Here is an 18,873-nt window from a genome sequence, read left to right as displayed (position 1 = left end):
TATTGGGTTGAGATCTGGAGACTGGCTAGGCCACTCCAGGACCTTGAAATGCTTCTTACGAAGCCACTCCTTTGTTGCCCGGGCGGTATGTTTGGGATCATTGTCATGTTGGAAGACCCAGCCACGTTTCATCTTCAATGCCCTTGCTGATGGAAGGAGGTTTGCACTCAAAATCTCACGATACATGGCCCCATTTATTCTGTCCTGTACATGGATCAGTCGTCCTGGTCCCTTTGTGGAGAAACAGCACCAAAGCATGATGTTGCCACCCCCATGCTTCACAGTAGGTATGGTGTTCTTTGGATGCAACTCAGCATTCTCTCTCCTCCAAATAACAATGAGTTGTGTTTCTACCAAACAGTTCTATTTTGGTTTCATCTGATCATATGACATTCTCCCAATCCTCTTCTGGATCATCCAAATGCTCTGTAGCAAACTTCAGACGGGCCCGGACATGTACTGGCTTAAGCAGGGGGACACGTCTGGCACTGCAGGATCTGAGTCCCTGGCGGCATAGTGTGTTACTGATGGTAGCCTTTGTTACGTTGGTCCCAGCTCTCTGCAGGTCATTCACTAGATCACCCCGTGTGCTCCTAGGATTTTTGCTCACCGTTCTTGTGATTATTTTGACCCCATGGGGTGAGATCTTGCGTGGAGTCCCAGATCGAGGGAGATTATCAGTGGTCTTGTATGTTTTTCATTTTCTAATTATTGCTCCCACAGTTGATTTGTTCACACCAAGCTGCTTGCCTATTGCAGATTCAGTCTTCCCAGCCTGGTGCAGGTCTACAATTTTGTTTCTGGTGTCCTTTGACAGCTCTTTGGTCTTCACCATAGTGGAGTTTGGAGTGTGACTGTTTGAGGTTGTGGACAGGTGTCTTTTATACTGATAACAAGTTCAAACAGGTGCCATTGATACAGGTAATGAGTGCAGGACAGAGGAGCCTCTTCAAGAAGAGGTACAGGTCTGTGAGAGCCAGAAATCTTGCTTGTTTGTAGGTGACCAAATACTTATTTTCCACCATAATTTGCAAATAAATTCTTTCCAAATCAGCCAATGTGATTGTCTGGATTTGTTTTCTCATTTTGTCTCTCATAGTTGAGGTCTACCTATGATGCCAATTACAGGCCTCTCTCATCTTTTTAAGTGGGAGAACTTGCACAATTGGTGGCTGACTAAATACTTTTTTGCCCCATTGTACGTGGGGCGTTCAAGTCAAACCGGGACTTTTGAGTTTATACGATAAAAGAACAAATTTCAAGGAGTGGAAACTGCATTTATTTTTCAACATACTCCCCAGCTACATTTATACACTTATCCCAGTGATTAACTAATGCCTGGAAAGCTTCAGCATAGAAAGATTTGTCAATACGCCTGAACCATCCTAGGACAGCCTGCTTCACTTTGTCATTGTGTTCACCGTTCCCACAGAAAGATTCATCTCTTGTGCGATTTCACAGCAGCTTATGCATTGATTATCCAGGATTAGGCATTCCATGTGCTGAATGTTCACAGGAATGACTGCTGTGGGCTGGGAACCACCACGGCCGGGATCATTTTTGATGGACGTACGCCCATCTTTAAAATGTTTACACCATTCAGATGTCTTACTGCGGCAGAGCCTCTCATCACCGGACTGTGCTGGAAGTCTTCTGTAGATATCCGCGGGTTTTACTCCTTCATTCACAACAAGCTTCATCAGCACACGCTGTCCCATGCACGCACTAACACTGTTGTCTGCCATCTTGATTAAAGCTCTCTGAACTGGCCTGCGATGTGCACCACCCATCAGCAATAGGACACACTTGCCACTTACCACTACGTGTAGTACAGCCACACTACCGTCCCTTTTTATACCTGTAAAATTAAAAGTCCCAGTTTGACTTGAACACCCTTCGAAATAAGAAAATGTTCGTAAAAACAACTGTTTGGAAACATTAACATGTTTTTTGGTTGGAATTCAACTTGTCCATAATGTTGTTTTCTAGTTTTGGATAGCAGTAAGGGGTTAGAACTCCTCACTACTGGTCATGGTAACAGTTTCCACCAGAGGCATAACTAGAACCTTCAGGGCCCAGCTGCAAGAAACCATGAAAGGCCCCCCTGACCCCTGGCTGTGAGGCCCTTCCCTCCGAGCCCAGTGGTGGAACGGAAGGGCCCGGTTGCAAGTGCGACTTTTGCAATCCTGATAGTTCCACCACTGGTGTCAGTAGGTTTTTTTTTTTTTTTTTTTTTTTAATTTTTTTTTACCATTTTTATTAAAATTGTACAGTTACCACCAGAAAAGGAGTGGCTGGAGTAACTTTAAATGGGGACAATTGTTTAAGAGACCACTATCTAATTTCAGATTTTCACTCATTTTCTGTTGTGTCTCTGGGGACAGGAAGTGTAGGGAAATCACGTGGATGGGGTCACACACAGTAACTAGAAATTTACCCACACGTGATGCTAAGCCTCCATGATTGAAAGCATTGGAATCCAATGAATGGAAGGGGCAAACCAGGGACAGTCAGGCAACAGAAGAAAGCTCTAGATGATGCTGAATGTCCTCAGGAGCGAGCAAATAATATGGGCTCTATCTGACTTGCTGCAGCTTCTAATGCACATTGTGAGACGCTCACAGTGTGCAATGATATCAAAGTAAGCAATTTCAGTACAGGGGAAGAATCTGTACAACTGTGCAAGACTGAAGGGAAGGTTGAAGTTCAGCTTTAAAACAAGCCCCTGTTAGAAAGTTTTTGGCATCTGTGTCGTTGAAGAGAATTCTCTCCAAAATTAGGAAGATCAAGTCTTCAAACTAGAATTAGTGTCCCCATTTGGAAGACTTGCTCTGTCTTCCTGCTCTGGTGACCCAAAATTTTGGATTTTCTCTGTCTCGGTGATAATTGCCAATAGGATTCATAGAGATAGTCTTATCAATGGGAATGGAGACGGAGATAAAAACCGAGGATTTAACTTCTCACCACGCTATCCAAACCTTGAAATAAAAGTTTTGGGTTTAGATACACTTTAAAAGCTGTCTAAGATCGGCGATCTTGTGTGCTCACCGAGGCCTCATTTACACGGGCATACGTAAGCACATGCAAGGGTCATACTTGCTTGCAGGGGATGCACAGGTGTTCTGTGCAGGCAGTCCCATTCATGTCAATTGTGACCCAGCAGCTGCATGGACACAGCCGCTGTTCCCAATTTGATATCTGTGTGGGTGTGGTGCATGTCCCCAAACTCACTGTCTGCGTTTGGCGACATCCACCCACGCAGATATTAGCCCCTTCCGGCCGGCGCCTCCCGGTCCTTTAAGAGTTTCAGACACCGGGAGGCAGGGCGGGTGGGGCGTGGTTTAGGGATCATGTGACCGCCATGACGCGTCGTCACGGCGGTCACATGATCGGGAAAGGTCCCGATCGAAAGAGCGGACTGGGACCTTTCCGTGAGTACCGCACATGTGTGCTGGGAGCGCACAGGGCGCGCGCTCTCAGCACATATGTTTTTTGTTACTTGAACGCAAATGTGCGGTCGCTCGGCGTCTAGGCCCAGACGCCAGGAGGCCGCACATTTGCATGCGGCCGGCGTGAAAGGGTTAAGATGGCCACGGCTAGAAATGCTTTGGTGGGGCTTTTTAAAGCGATTTCTCAACAAAATAAAACATGGAGGCATGGATGGGTGAGTTCACGGTGGTCACATGATCGGGAAAGGGCCCGATCGAAAGAGCGGACCAGGAACTTTCCATGAGTACCACATGTGTGCTGGGAGCGAGCAGGGCGCGCGCTCTCAGCACGTATGTTTTTTGTTACTTGAACACAAATGTGCGGCCACTCGGCGTCTATGCCCAGACGCCAGGAGGCCGCACATTTGCGTGCGGCTTGCGTGAAGGGGTTAAGATGGCCACGGCTAGAAATGCTTTGGTGGGGCTTTTCAAAGCGATTTCTCAACAAAATAAAACATGGAGGCATGGATGGGTGAGTTCACGGTGGTCACATGATCGGGAAAAGTCCCGATCGAAAGAGCGGACCAGGAACTTTCCGTGAGTACCGCATGTGTGCTGGGAGCGAGCAGGGCGCGCGCTCTCAGCACATATGTTTTTGTTACATGAACGCAAATGTGCGGCCGCTCGGCGTCTAGGCCCAGCGTGAAGGGGTTAAATTGGGACTAGCGGCTGTGTCCATGCATTCACTGCTACCCAATTGAGGTGATGGGGCCAACATTACTTTAGGAAGGAAGTGGCATGCCACCTATGATATTTTTAGCTATTTAAGGGTGGCATTCTTCTCACCTCTAAGGAGGGGTGGGCTCCCTCCAGGCATACCTGCCCTTAATCTATCCATTATTATATATGTGCTCCAACTTTGGAGACTCTCAGAATTTATAGAGTTAGGACTGCAGTACATTGGGGTGCCATGAAGTGGCCCTTCACCTTACAGATATATTTGCATATGTGTGCAAACTTAACCCCTTGGTCTTACCGTGAACTGTCAGGACAATTCAGTTTGTTGCAGGCTGGCTGGGAATTTTTCTGTGTTGTTTTTAACATGTGCCGCCCTTCCATGTGCTGCAAAGGCCAGTTATATGTTGGGGGTGGTTGTCATTTGCTTGCATTCTTGGTTGAGAGCTGGTTTTTGTTACATTCCTAGCCATTTTTAATTTTTTTAATACTTTTTTTTTTTTTTTTTACATTTTGTGATTATTGGTTATTTTGTGATTATAATTTTTTTTTTCTATTTAGAGCATTTAAATGTTCTAATATTAACAATACCTATAGTATTATTAGTGTCACGTTCGAGGTATGTCATATTGTTTATATTTATTTTTAGATCTGTATCTTGATAACATTGTTAAAATATAGTGTGCTTTAGATGTTAAATTTTTTTTTTTTAGCAGGTTCCCTGAAACTAGAAAATTCTTTTAAGGGTTTCTTTGCGGTAAAACGATTGAGAAAGGCTGTTCTTGATTATTGTCACATGCAGACATGGCTGCGTCTCAGCTGCTGTATGACACCGGTACCCAGCGACGTCTGTCACCCTTCCAACTGGCTCCCTCGCTCCAGACAATCATCCACAATAAGTGGTGTGGTGCTGGTTACTGCAGCAGGTGCCAAGGAATGCGAGTGATTCAGAGCGTTTTGTGTACTGCCATCTGGTCATCATGGCACAATCTGTTTATTTTTCACAAAGACGGCAGTCATAAGAAATATTTACATCCGCCATCCACGTTTTCAACAGATGGATGAAGCTTGCGTACCATTTTCAGTTCATTGTGCAGTTCCGAATGCAGAGTGTTAGCTCTTTGGGACAGCTAATGTGGATATGTTCTAAAACAAAGCCAGAAGTAAATATACAAGACCCACATTTAATCTAAGGATTCTTGATATATATTAGTATAAAAAATTTTTTCTTCTTAGTTTTGGAAAGAGTAGTAGAGGCTCAGGTTGCTTTTGCTGTCCCCACTTGGGGGATCACCCTCTTGGTGATCATTGTCACCCCGGACGAAAAGAGAACATCCTAAATTTTCAGTTTTTACCGGGCCAAGTCATTTTTCATTTGCTTTGTAAAGCCTTTAGATTGTAAGCTCCATGAGAAAGGCCCTCCTATTCCTTCTGTACTGAAATGTGTTGTAATTGTACTGTCTCCCCTATATTTTAAAGCGCTGCGCAAACTGTTGGCGCTATATAAATCCTGTACAAGAAGTGGTAAAAAGCGCAGAACCCGCTGCCTGCCTGCTCACTGCTGGGGGTGACTTCACCCCCAGCAGTGAGCAGGCAGGCAGCGGGTTCGGTGCCCGGCTCAGTCAGTAGGCAGAGGGGTTAGTGGGAAGAAAGAGGCGGTGGGGACAAGGAGGGGGGTAGTGGTTCTTGTGCTTGTGAGGCGGGGACCGAGAGCTGGGAGCAGCGCACCTCACATCCTTTCCATGCTGCCGCTCTACCGCTGCACTGTATAGGAAGAGGCGGCGGGCTGTGAACTGTGCCGGGGAGAAGGAGCAGCTTGGATGAAAGTTTGCTCGGATTTCGGTGCAGGTGCAATACTACACTATGGGAGTGTTCTTGTCGCCCCCTGGGGGAGTGCTCTAGTCCACAGACCTACTCCAAGAGCGGATCACTACTCACCACCCAGGCCATTTGGAGTGACAACATCCACTAGGACCATATAGGGGGACCTCTTGAGGAGAAGGACAACTTACCTAGGATCCTATAGAGGGAAGACCACCCATCACCTGGCAGCAGGATAATTATATACAAGGCGCATTTAATATGCGCGTCCGGTGAGTGCGCATTTCATTACCACCTCTACCCAGATATCAAAGTCACCTCAACCATCTATATTTATTTACGGGACTACCCCATATCCTATATATATATTTTTTGATCCACCAGGGACTTTTGCATATATATTATATATTGTTTACTAGCGCTATATAAATCCTGTATAATAATAAAACTTGAGTTGGGTTTCAAAAAGAATTTAGTTTGAATTGACCACATAACACAGCGGGGGATCATACAGTACAGGTCAGGGTTTTCCCAGGATGGCGTGACCTCAATTACAAGCCTCTCTGATACGTTAAACATTAGGAATTGAAGGTAGCTTGAGCTAATAGTCTGTGAGACGCATCGCTGATAATCGTCTGCCAGGTAATGGGAGGCATTGGGCAATATACTTCACTGGTCCCGCTCTATTAGCCATCCCTGCCCTGAGAACATGTAAATAAGAAGTCCTTGTCTGTTATCTGTCCAGCATGTCGGTTATGTGGAGAAGTTGATGCTGAAAATGTACACTTTGCTTTGTCATTAACTTTGAGTTCAACTAGGATCCTTTAATTATCTCCACTAAATTGCTTAAATTGTCTTACCTTTTATAAATAGCAACAGTCATTCTAAATTAAACTTCGCCACATCCATGCATACAGGAAAAGCAGCACATAATCACTGCTACCATTATGTAACGTCTGCATTTAAAAAAAGCATTCATCAAGAGTTATAGCTGTCAAACACATTTGGGTGAAGGACATCTTTTTCCACTGGCCATGCCAGTTAGCCTGAGCGGTGAACTCTAGATGTCTAGGCCAAATTGGCAATGTGGGTTTGTGTAAACTTGACCGTAACTTTGACTAATTTGCCTTCCTCAATCATTTTATAAAGACATATGAGGTTTTTATTTGGCACAATTGTGTAATAAGAACACAGCTCTGTTATTTTTTATTGTATGCAGACAAATGGGCATTAATGGAAAAAAAAAGAAACAACTTTAGTTCATCTATTTTTTTTAATACTGTAGTTGTATCTGACAATTAGATTGTTAACCTCCCTGGAGGTATTCCCGAGTGTAGATCGGGGTAAAGTTTCAGCAACACAAGCGGTAACCCCGAGCTACACTCGGGAATACCCTGCAGGGAGGTTAACAATCTAATTGTCAGATACAACTACAGTATTAAAAAAAATAGATGAACTAAAGTTGTTTCTTTTTTTTTTCATTAATGCCCATTTGTCAGCATACAATAAAAAAGCTCCCGCGATGTCCCCCCTTCAGCATCCCCGGGCCATCTCCTCCGGCTGATGCCGGCATCTGTCTTCCGGGTTCCGTTCCCTGTGACGTCAGGACGTACGGGGGATGGAACTGGCGGGAAATTTGAAAATGTCAAAAAGTGACATTCACTAAAATCACATTCCTGTATCAAACCATTTCACATACATTTTGTCCCGAGTGCTTTGTCCTGCGCCCTGCCTGCATTTTTACTGTTCTTTCTGCCTGGAAACTGAGAAACGTCCATGGCGTCCAAAAAGCGTCCCTTTAGGTCAAAAGCGGTTTTAGACCGGCTAGAGAACAGCGATAGTAAATTAGAACCACTTGCAGAATTGACTGATGATTCGTGGGGGAAATTCACCATCAGACACTGAAAACGATTCTGCGACTTTGCTCAGTGATGTGCGAACTTGGCGCTATATTTCAAATTTCAGTGTTTTTGGTTTGAATATATTATTGAATTACATTTTGTATTATTATAATATTTTTTATGATTATTTATTAACTTATAATTTATGATTTCGTGTTTCAAATTTTAACATACCCGGGATGTTTACTAGACTCTTGTTCGGACAGATTTCAGTGAGTTATTCCTAAAAATTACAGCCTACAATAAAAAAAAGAACATCTTTCCATGCAAAAAAATGTACCGCTTTGAGCACAGAAATATGGACATAATCAGACTGCCAGGGAGGCTACACAGAGGCAGACTGCATTTTTTAAACAAGCCTGGGTGCTATGCTATGTGAAATTGAACATCGTGGTTACATGATTGGGAGCCACTCTGTCTTTTCATATACAGTTCTCTTTGTATTTCCCTGGTCCGTTGAGGGCAGCAAGGCTTGCATTCCTTTCATACACATGTGGGGATATTGGCATTGTGGAGTCCACTGTCCATCGCAGGAGCTCAGGCATTCGGTTGCTTTTTCCTTTTTACCAGTTGTATCTGACAATTAGATTGTTAAACAGAGGCATTTTTAAAATACACCTGGGTGCTATGCTATGTGAAATTGAACATCAAGGTTACATGATTGGGAACCACTCTGACTGGTTTTGGATTATTAATGGGGAAAGGAGGTGCCAGAGACAGCTGGGTCTGACTGGTAGCAGCCTCTTACAGTATCGGCAAATTGGGTATTTGGCACACTCCAAGACGGGGTTAAGATGGTACATGCAGCAAAAGTGGATAAGAGTAGACTTCAAAGGAAAATATACATGTGATAATCAGGGGCGGACTGACAGCTCATGGGGCCCCCGAGCAATAGGGGATCATGGGGCCCCTGTGTCCTTGCCCAAAATCAAAAAAGCCTATGAAAAAGGTACCGGGGCATCTCATGGGGCCCCCTACTGACCCCGGGCCCTCGAGCAGTGCCTGAGTTTCCAAATGGTCAGTCCACCCCTGGTGATAATATACATATGTGCAAACATATAAATATTAAAGGAATAATAATTATGTGTAATAAAAGTCCTTGTATTAATAGTCCTTGAAGTAGTTCTAATGCACCATGGGATGGGGGCAGCCAGCCAATGACAAGCTAGAGAGGCCCTGTGGAAGATCAGGAAGAAAGAGGTGGTGCCCTCTAAGTGCAGTATAAAAGCTTTTATTAGGTAACAATTATTATTATTATACAGTATTTATAAAGCGCCAATAGTTCACTCAGCGCTGTACAGTACAACAATGTACAGTAATATATTTTTCCCCACTTGCCCAGAGGCTCCACACTCGTTCACCATAAGCAGATGCTTTTTAGACAGCAAGAGCTCATCTTCTTACCCTTGTGAGTGGTCTGTATTACTATACATTTTTACCTTTTTATACTGCACTTAGAGGGCGCCGCCCCTTTCTTCCTGATCTTACAGTGTTGGCTGCTATCTGTAAATGAGACATTGCTAAAAGTGATTAGAAAGGCTTAAGGTTTTTTACCTTTAATGCATTCTTAATGTAAAAACCTTTTGTAATGAGGATGCCCCCCCTAAATACTTACCTGAGCCCAATCTCAGTCTAGCTCTGTGCCCAAGAGCAGTGGCTCTCTACACACTCCCCCTCCTCACAGGGCAGATTGATAGCAGAAGGAGCCATTGGCTCCTGCTGCTGTCAATCAAATCCTGTGACAAGGCTGCGGGCGGCGTGGCCGAGTCACGCTGTCTGTGTTTATAGACGCAGGCAGCGGGGCTTGGGATCATGCATGCACGATTGCCCCCTATAGGAAGTGGCTTTTTATAGGGGCACTCACCAAAGAGGAGGAGCCAGGCATGCTGGCAGGGGACCCCCGAAGAAGAGGATTGGGGCTGCTCTGTGCAAAACCATTGCACAACGCAGGAAAGTAGAACTTCTTTGTTATTAAAAATAATTAGTTTAGAATTCCTTTAATGTGCCTTCAGCTTTATGCATGGGAATGTTCATCTACAGATAGCAGGAGGGAAGGGGTTTAAAGGGGGGTACCTTTCCTCACTTGTTTATGAGGGTGCTGGCTTTGTTACTGTGATCGCTCGCCTTGCATCTAAAGCGCTCAGGCAGCAGACTCTGAAGCTTGTCCTGCATATCTAGGTCAGTGACCCATTAGCATGGTTTTTTGGCTGTAGCTTTTTTTTCTATGTGTGCCATTCAAACTCTTGCAAAAATAAATATCTTAGCAACCACATATTCCTCAGATCAACACATGCTGAGACACTTCTTTGGAAGGATTGTGCTTTTTGTAGCATAGCTGGACAATGTTTACTGAAATATGACTTTAAAGCAGAACTACACTGCACTTGAGCATTACAAACCAAAAATGCTTTTTAATTCATTTATAATATTCAAAGCAAACTCACCCATCCATGCCTCCATGTTTTATTTTGGTGAGAAACCGCTTTGAAAAGCCCCACCAAAGCATTTTGTAGCCGTGGCCATCTTAACCCCTTCACACCGGCCGCACGCAAATGTGCGGCGTCTGGGCCTAGACTCCGAGCGGCCGCACATTTGCGTTCATGTAACAAAAAACATATGTGGTGAGAGCACGCGCCCTGCTCGCTCTCAGCACACATGTGGTACTCATGGAAAGGTCCCGGTCCGCTCTTTCGATTGGGACCTTTCCCGCTCATGTGACGTCACGACGGCCAAATAACACTAAGCCCCGCCCCGTCCCGCCTACCTCCCAGCGCAGGAACTCCTCTTCACACCGGGACGATCCGGCGTGAAGGGGTTAAGTAAGGGCAGATGATTCTTGTAGCATTTACTTCCAGGAATCCATCTGCCCTTAGCACAGGCATGCAGGCAGGTGGGTTTTCCTAGCTGAGACATTCCCTCTTCCCCTCCTGAAGACTCCTGGGATGTATGACATCAATTGCCCATGGCATAGAAACTAAGGAGTAACTGAAGATGTAAAAAAGTAAATATAAAATACCTTCCCACCTGTTTACTAATGCTAGCAGCAGAAAGCTTAAAAATAGTCAAGCTTTAAGGAGATAAATGAAATGTTTAGAAACTTGTAAATTTAGTAGTAAGAGTAAAGGTATAAAATGAAGATGTAACATACAGTATGTATATATGAATTGGTTGTAAAGGCTCCAGGTTTTTTTACCTTCATGCATTCGTGCAGCAGTGCCCCCAGCCCCCCTAATATTTCCCTGAGCCTCATCATGATCCAGTGATGTGCACAAGAACGTCTGCTGAGCCGTTGGTTCCCACAGCTGTCAATTACAGCCAGTGAGCCAATGAGGAGACGGGGCGGGGTCATGCCATGAAGGTAAAAAACCTGTGTGCAGCCGTGCCCCCAGCCCCCCTAATATTTCCCTGAGCCTCATCACGATCCAGTGATGTGCACAAGAACCTCGGCTGAGCCATTGGTTCTCACAGCTGTCAATCACAGCCAGTGAGCCAATGAGGAGACAGGGGGAGGGGGTCATGCCATAGTTCCGTGTGTGAATGGACACACGGAGAAGCGGCTTGGGAGCGCGCCTGCTCGGGTTCCCCCATAGCTTGTTATGAGGGCACCTGAGAGGAAGGAGGAGGACCCAAGAAGAGAAGGATCCAGGCTGCTCTGTGCAAAACCATTACACAGAGAAGGTAAGTATCACATGTTTGTTCATTTAAAAAAAAAGTTGAACCCTTGTTACCGCTTTAAAGTGTGCAAAACCAAATTTTTTTTATAGATTTTTTTAATGTATTGGTGAAAAGCCTTAATGTGCTGGTGAACCTTCACACCTCTGTCAAGTTTTTATGGCCATCCGTATCCCCATTAGAGATATTCTCTGTCTCCGTTTGTCCTTGTGACCACTGTTGTTGAGAAATAAACTGAAAGCGAAATCTGCAATTTTACAGTTGTCACTAAACCAGGAATAAAGGGATATTTACCAATATGGAAACCTGTTCTGATGACAACTGTCTAAAATCTCATTGTGTGTTGTTTGGTTATCTTTTAAATAAAATACTGTTTCACCTTTTTTGTCACCCTTGTTGCACCCTTAGTGCTACTGCTCTCCTGCAGCCTCTTTGCGAACACTTCCCGCCTGTATGCACTCTAGCAGTGGCATTTCTCGAGGCGTGTTTCCAAATAGTGACAGGGTCAGGGTGTAAGATGAGGGTTACCGCATTGGAACATAATTGATAGACAGCAACAGAGACCCTTAAGGCCCATGTCCACTGCAGCTGATAAACTCACATTTAGGAGCTGTTCTGCGTTTTTTTCAGCAGCTCCTGAACTCACCCTAATGTTTTCCTATGTGTCCATGTACACAGAGTCGTTTACAGGCATTTGAGCTTAGTCGTTTTTTTGAACACAGAAAACTTGCGTTCAGCAGTCGATTTTATCAGTGTTTCAAATGCAAAATGCTTGTAAATGCGGCAAATCGCGTTTATAAGCGTTTGCATTTGAAAAAAATGTTTTAACTCTCCCAGTTCCCGATGCTGTCCAGAGCCTTTTTTTATCATGAAAAATGCAAGCAAATCGTTTTCAAGGTATTCAATTGAACAAAACACTGAACACAGGATGTTCCTACCAAGCTTGTCACACATTGTAATGACCAATTCACACTCAAATTCCTCATGAAGACCCCCTGCCAGGTGACCTTAATGACTCCCTCCACCAGACACCTATCCCACCCTTGGAAACAAAAGATATGTTAATGAGCAACTCACACCTAAGCTAATCTCAACACATACTGCTGTCTCTGCTTCTACTCTCTGTATTTCTCTGAAACAGTCTGAAATAGTTAATAATTTACCACTTTTCAGTGCATTCTGGGCATTTGGGAGGTTCTTCTGTGCTTATCATTAAAAAACGCAAAAGTGCATAAACGCGTTATGCAAACGAGGCTAAACAGACGTTTTTTAACCTACGTTTTCCAGCAGTCAGTTTCCATCGTTCAGAGGTGTCCCGTGTACATGGGGCCTTTAAGGTCCATTTCACTGGAGTACCTCGTGTTGTGTGCATTAGTGCCTTGTGGTGTCCTTAATTGTGAATGGATGGCATTTGGTTTACTTTGTTCGCTCAATGCACCTGTCACTGAAAGTGTGTTTTGGATTCCATTTAATCGTCTGTTGGTTTGTTAACAAATCCAGGGAAATCCAGATCTGGAGAGAGACGATGGTGAAGAGCTGGAAGACAGTATGGATGCCTTCGATGACAGCAGCTCAAGTCCTTCTGGAACACTAAGGAATTATCCGCTAACCTGCAAGGTCATCTACTCATACCAGGTTGGTGCCAGACTGTCATAGAGATCAGGGGCCTTGCATAGCTTAGATCTGGGAAATGGACTGATACCTGGGTTCTGTTTATAAAGTTTGATCAACTAACTAAAATTACAACACATTGCACAATTTCATTCTCAACTTGCTAAAATTGTCAGCAGTTGATTAAAGTTTGGAATACAAAGTTACATTATGGAAGTGTAGCAAAATAGACAAATGTATAAAATGATGCATTATTGGGGAAAGAATTGAAAAATAAAAAAGGAACCTTAAAGTGATTGTAAAAGATCTCTCTTTAAATATATATATATATATGTTATACTTACCTGCTCTGTGCAATGGTTTTGCAGTCACTATACTCCTCTTCTGAGGTCCCCTGCTGGTGCTCCTGGCTCCTAATGTTCTTCCAAGTATCCCCCCAGCAGACTGCTTGCTAGGGGGGTTACTAATGCGGGCTCCAGACAAAGCTGCCCTGTGTGTGTCGATTGACACACACAGTGCAGTTTAGCCCTGCCCCTTCATCACTGGATTTGATTGACAGCAGCATGAGCCATGGAATCCAATGAGGCCACAGCACTGGATCAAGACTGGGTTCAGATAAGTATTTAGGGAGGGCAGGAGAGGAGCTGCAACCAAAAAGGTGGGGGTTTTTTGTTTTTGTTTTTTTAAACTTAATGTTACTAAACCCACAACAGTAAAATCCGTTATGCTGTAAAGCATGCTTGTTATAGTCACCGTGGAACCTAAGGGATTAATCCTCTGCATTGTGTAAAAAGACTGTTTGATCCTATCTTCTCTGATCCGCCCCTTCTTCTACTGTCCCCACATTGGAGCTCAAGGAGTCACTCTGCACATACTCAGTTTAGTGTGGAAGGTGCATGTGACCAGCACAGGTCCAATCAGCACTGTCCAGACAGAGGGTCAGGGGTCATGAAGCCTCATAGGACAGTCAGAGGAGAATGAAAACTCCTCCTGCAAGCTTTAACCAGTGCACAACTGGAAACAACTGCTATATACTTCTAATGAGAAAAGTAATTTAGCATTTTATATTTAGTAAAATAATTGCATTTCCATGTTGTGTGTACTGTGGGAGATCAGATATAGTGAATGTGGGGTCCTGGATTTAGTAGCACCTTAATGCAGGTAAAAAGATCTTTAGCCTTTGCAACAACTTTAAGAAAAGTATCCAATGTCACCACCCCACCATTCCACATCATCCAATCAGAGAACACTTTGCATTCATTGAGAATGCAACGTGTCCTCTAAATGGTGCCCTTGCCGAGGGGGTGACCTGTTCACTACAGGAGGCATGGGACCTGGACGCCAGCACCAATCATTTTGTAGCGGTACATGCTACAGTGATTTTCAGCTTGCACATGGATCCCACAGGGGTGACACATTCATACTTACAGTGGTCCAATCTCTACCAGTGTAACTCTGCAGGAAAATATGCATATCTGTACTTCGGCTTTAACCACCTCCCGCCCACCATATAGTAAAATGACGGGCGCAAGGTGGTTCTCTCGTTCTGGGAGGACGTCATATGATGTCCTCCCATTCTCACCGCGCATGCGCGGCTCAGGGAGCACGCAGCGCGGCGATCAGCAGTGCGCTGTGTCCCTCGGACACAGCGGATCACGGAAAGAGCCGAAGATGTCGACTCGGTCATGTGATCAGCTGTGTCCAATCACAGCTGATCACATGTTAACAGGGAAATGCTGGTTATCGGCATTTCTCTCCTCTCGAGCTGTCACGCTGACAGAGGAGAGGAGAGCTGGTAATCAGCTTTCCGTGGAGGGGACATGAACACTGATCATCAGGGCACTGATGATCAGTGTGCCCTGATGATCAGTGTAGCCCCAGCAGTGGTTAAGATCGGTTATCCTCCTAGTTTTTGTTTTTTTTTTTTTTTTTTTTTTTTTTTAATAATGCTCCAGTGGCTTTAGCTGTTCTTTATATGTGCAGTGCATTTTTTTAAACAATTTTCTGGTCATAACACTGTTTTTTGTAAATGAACCCTATAGCATCCAGTCACCCAGATGCACACTGTCTCCACACTCCCTGTGCTCCCTCATTAACCTCTTCCTCTGCACAGTTCTTGGATGATTGATTGCCATTGAGAAGACCAGGTACTACCCTGCTGCAAGCCCCAAATGAGTCCATAGATGCAGCACAGCGCTGAATGTTGTGGAAGAGGAATAGACAGGGCTTATGATATTGGAGCACTCATGAGGATAACATTTGCTGTACTTTAAATGCTCAGAATTGCTCTTAAATTATATTGTAAAAAAAAAAAGCTTGGCCATACGGGGTGAAAAAGTCAGTTTTGATAACCTTTATCATACAACAGAGGAGTGGTATAGAAGGAAAGTAAACAGGATATAGATTTTATGTGATGGGTTACCTCCCATTCCTCTTTGGCCGTGCCATATAGATAGGATGATAAAACTCTTGTGTCTGTTCTGTATAAATGCCTCTCCTCTAATCACTCACCTCTTCTTCCAGGCGTCACAGCCCGATGAGCTAACAATAGAGGAGCATGAGATGCTAGAAGTTATAGAAGACGGAGACATGGAAGATTGGGTTAAGGTATTTCCATTCTTCTTTAAATTTATGGGCTGGTAAAGAATTTGTTTCTGGATTTCCAAAGACAAGAGACTCAGTTTACAAAGCTAAAACTCCCAGATTTGCGATTTACAAAGCTAAAACTCCCAGATTTACGATTTACAAAGCTAAAACTCCCAGATTTGAAAAGCTAAAACTCCCAGATTTACAATTTACAAAGCTAAAACTCCCAGATTTACAATTTACAAAGCTAAAACTCCCAGATTTACGATTTACAAAGCTAAAACTCCCTGATTTGAAAAGCTAAAACTCCCAGATTTACAATTTACAAAGCTAAAACTCCCAGATTTACAATTTACAAAGCTAAAACTCCCAGATTTACAATTTACAAAGCTAAAACTCCCAGATTTACGATTTACAAAGCTAAAACTCCCAGATTTACAATTTACAAAGCTAAAACTCCCAGATTTACGATTTACAAAGCTAAAACTCCCAGATTTATGATTTACAAAGCTAAAACTCCCAGATTTGCCATTTACAAAGCTAAAACTCCCAGATTTGCCATTTACAAAGCTAAAACTCCCAGATTTGCCATTTACAAAGCTAAAACTCCCAGATTTGCCATTTACAAAGCTAAAACTCCCAGATTTGCCATTTACAAAGCTAAAACTCCCAGATTTGCCATTTACAAAGCTAAAACTCCCAGATTTGCCATTTACAAAGCTAAAACTCCCAGATTTACCATTTACAAAGCTAAAACTCCCAGGTAAAGTTTCTTATTTAAAAATAAAAAGAAAGTTATTTTCAGCTAAATCCAGTTAGATATAAGAATTGCAGTTATACAGCTGAAAAGAAAGTTCCCCGTCTTTGTGTAATGCTTTGCTGAATTGAGCCTCATGCAGGGGCGGACTGACCATTTGGAAACTCAGGCACTGCTCGAGGGCCCGGGGTCAGTAGGGGGCCCCATGAGATGCCCCTGGTACCTTTTTCATAGGCTTTTTTGAGTTTGGGCAATGACACAGGGGCCCCATAATCCCCTATTGCCCGGGGGCCCCATGAGTTGTCAGTCCGCCCCTGGCCTCATGTGTTCAGCTGTCTGACAATGCAAGGTTCTAGTCTATTACTCGTATCTCTTGAGTCAAAGAGAACCAGTCAGAGAAAGGCTGTTAAAAGAACCCAAATCTGTCAAATCCCCCATGTATGGCTCACAAGATAACTGTAAAATCGGAAGAAGCCCCTTCAACTTGTGTGCCTTTATGTCAGTATGGGAAGTGAGCTGTCCCTGCAGTTCATCATTCTTGCCATAAAAAATGGCAAACTTGGGTTGTACAGTGTATGTAACATAAGACATTCTGCGGATTAGCTGTGATTTGATTTAATTAGCTTCTACAATTTTTTTTTCCCACTGTGACGGCAACTTTGAATTTTCTTCCCCTCCAGGCAAGGAATAAATCGGGTCAAGTGGGATACGTGCCAGAAAAATACCTCCAGTTTCCCACATCCAACAGTCTGCTGAGCATGCTACAGTCACTAGCTGCTCTTGACAGCCGATCTCACACATCCAGCAACTCCAACGACGCCGAGATGGTCTCGGGAAGCACGAATGGCGATGCAAGTGGTAAGCTTGATTTATGGCAAATCATCAGCCACCTGAGTCCTATCCTTAAGAGCAAACAGCTTTATTTAACCGCTTTCCCTCCTGAGGATTTACCCCCCCCCGCCCCCTTCATGACCAGGCCTTTTTTTGCGTTACGGCGCTGCGTTACTTTAACTGACAATTGCGCAGTCTAGCAACACTGCTCCCAAATTAAATTTACGTCCTCTTCTCCCCATGAATTGAGCTTTCTTTTGATGGCATTTGATCGCCTGTGCGGTTTTTATTTTGTGCACTATAAGCAAAATAAGACGTACAATTTTGAGAGAAAAAACAATATTTTGGACTTTTTGCTATTAAACATGTCCAGTAAAAAAATTTAAAAATTCAAATGTCGTCATAAATTTAGGCCAAAATGTATTCTGCTCCGTGTCTTTGCTAAAATTAAATCCCAATACGTGTAAATTAATTGATTTACGTGAAAATTATAGCGTTTACAAATGGTGGTATAGATAGTGGGCTTTTTGTTTTTTTTCTACTAGTAATGGCGGCAATCAGCGACTTTTAGTGGGACTGCGGCAGACATTCTGACACTGTGGGGGGGAACTAACTTTGTGTCACTGACATCCCCAGTGACACCAATACAGTGATCAGTGCTAAATATAAAGCACTGACACTGTACTAATGGCACTTGCAGGAAGGTCTAATGTGAGGGGCGATCAAAGGGTTATCTGTGTGCTGGGAGTGTTTTACTAGGGGGCTGGGGCTGTGTTCTTTACTGTAAGCAAACTGATTGGGATGGCTGTACTGTGCACAGCCATCCCAAGCAGTGTGCTCTAGCTGACAGGGAGGAAGATTGTTTGTAAACAAAACAATCTTCCTCCCTGTCGGAGATGCTCGGTAATCACCAGGCGCCAGCGGGTAATTACCACCCAGGACCTGGTGATTGACATCCCCAGCCGCGAATGGCGGCGCGCGTGGCTCACACGCTCCCCCTACCCGGATATGCAAAATCATGTATATATACGTGATTCTGCGCAAAGGTGCCGCCCTGTAGCAGTATATCTGTTATAGGGCGGTCCTTAAGTAGTTAATAAAGAGTTATGTGCAGAATCCCATATGAACCAGTTTAAATCCATCTTGTACTGGTCTGATATTTAGTCTGGTGAGTTGAATGTTGTAGTTTACTTTTATTCTGATGTGTACGTCATTCTATAAGATATGTTAATGCATATAAAGCCAAAACGTTTAGTTTGGAGTGGATTATTATACCTGTGAACATTTTATTGCTGCCTGTGTCCCCTGAGGACACCCTTCTATTTGTTCTGGTGGACAATGTCACTGTGGCAGAAAGTGATAGGCAATCCAACATCTCCAGAACAAGGAGCATGGGTGAATCTTCTGATTGTTCCTGAAAACATTTTGAGTTGTCACCAGAACAAGGTTGGATAAATGACATGTTTAAATCTATTTTCCAGTTCTGTAACAGCAGGTTGAACGTAGTTCCTTCTTGAGTGTGGCATAAAGC

The 18,873-nt window shown here is 43.8% G+C and overlaps 1 protein-coding gene across 4 annotated transcripts in view; it reads left to right on the top strand.

The window, feature by feature from the left end:
- Positions 1-18,873, top strand: part of FCHSD2 (FCH and double SH3 domains 2) — a 376,810-nt gene that overhangs the window by 332,730 nt on the left and 25,207 nt on the right. For all 4 annotated transcript variants that reach the window (XM_089678013.1, XM_089678011.1, XM_089678012.1 and 1 more), the window contains 3 exons: positions 13,058-13,192; positions 15,692-15,775; positions 17,192-17,369. In XM_089678013.1, coding sequence (XP_089534139.1) covers positions 13,058-13,192; positions 15,692-15,775; positions 17,192-17,369 — 397 coding nt within the window. The remainder of the gene's footprint in view (positions 1-13,057; positions 13,193-15,691; positions 15,776-17,191; positions 17,370-18,873) is intronic.

Source organism: Staurois parvus, unplaced genomic scaffold (assembly GCF_062004578.1).
Source record: "Staurois parvus isolate SC_StPar_1 unplaced genomic scaffold, SC_StPar_1.0 ptg000196l, whole genome shotgun sequence".
NCBI lineage: Eukaryota > Metazoa > Chordata > Amphibia > Anura > Ranidae > Staurois > Staurois parvus.
This window is presented reverse-complemented; position numbering and strand designations above follow the sequence as displayed.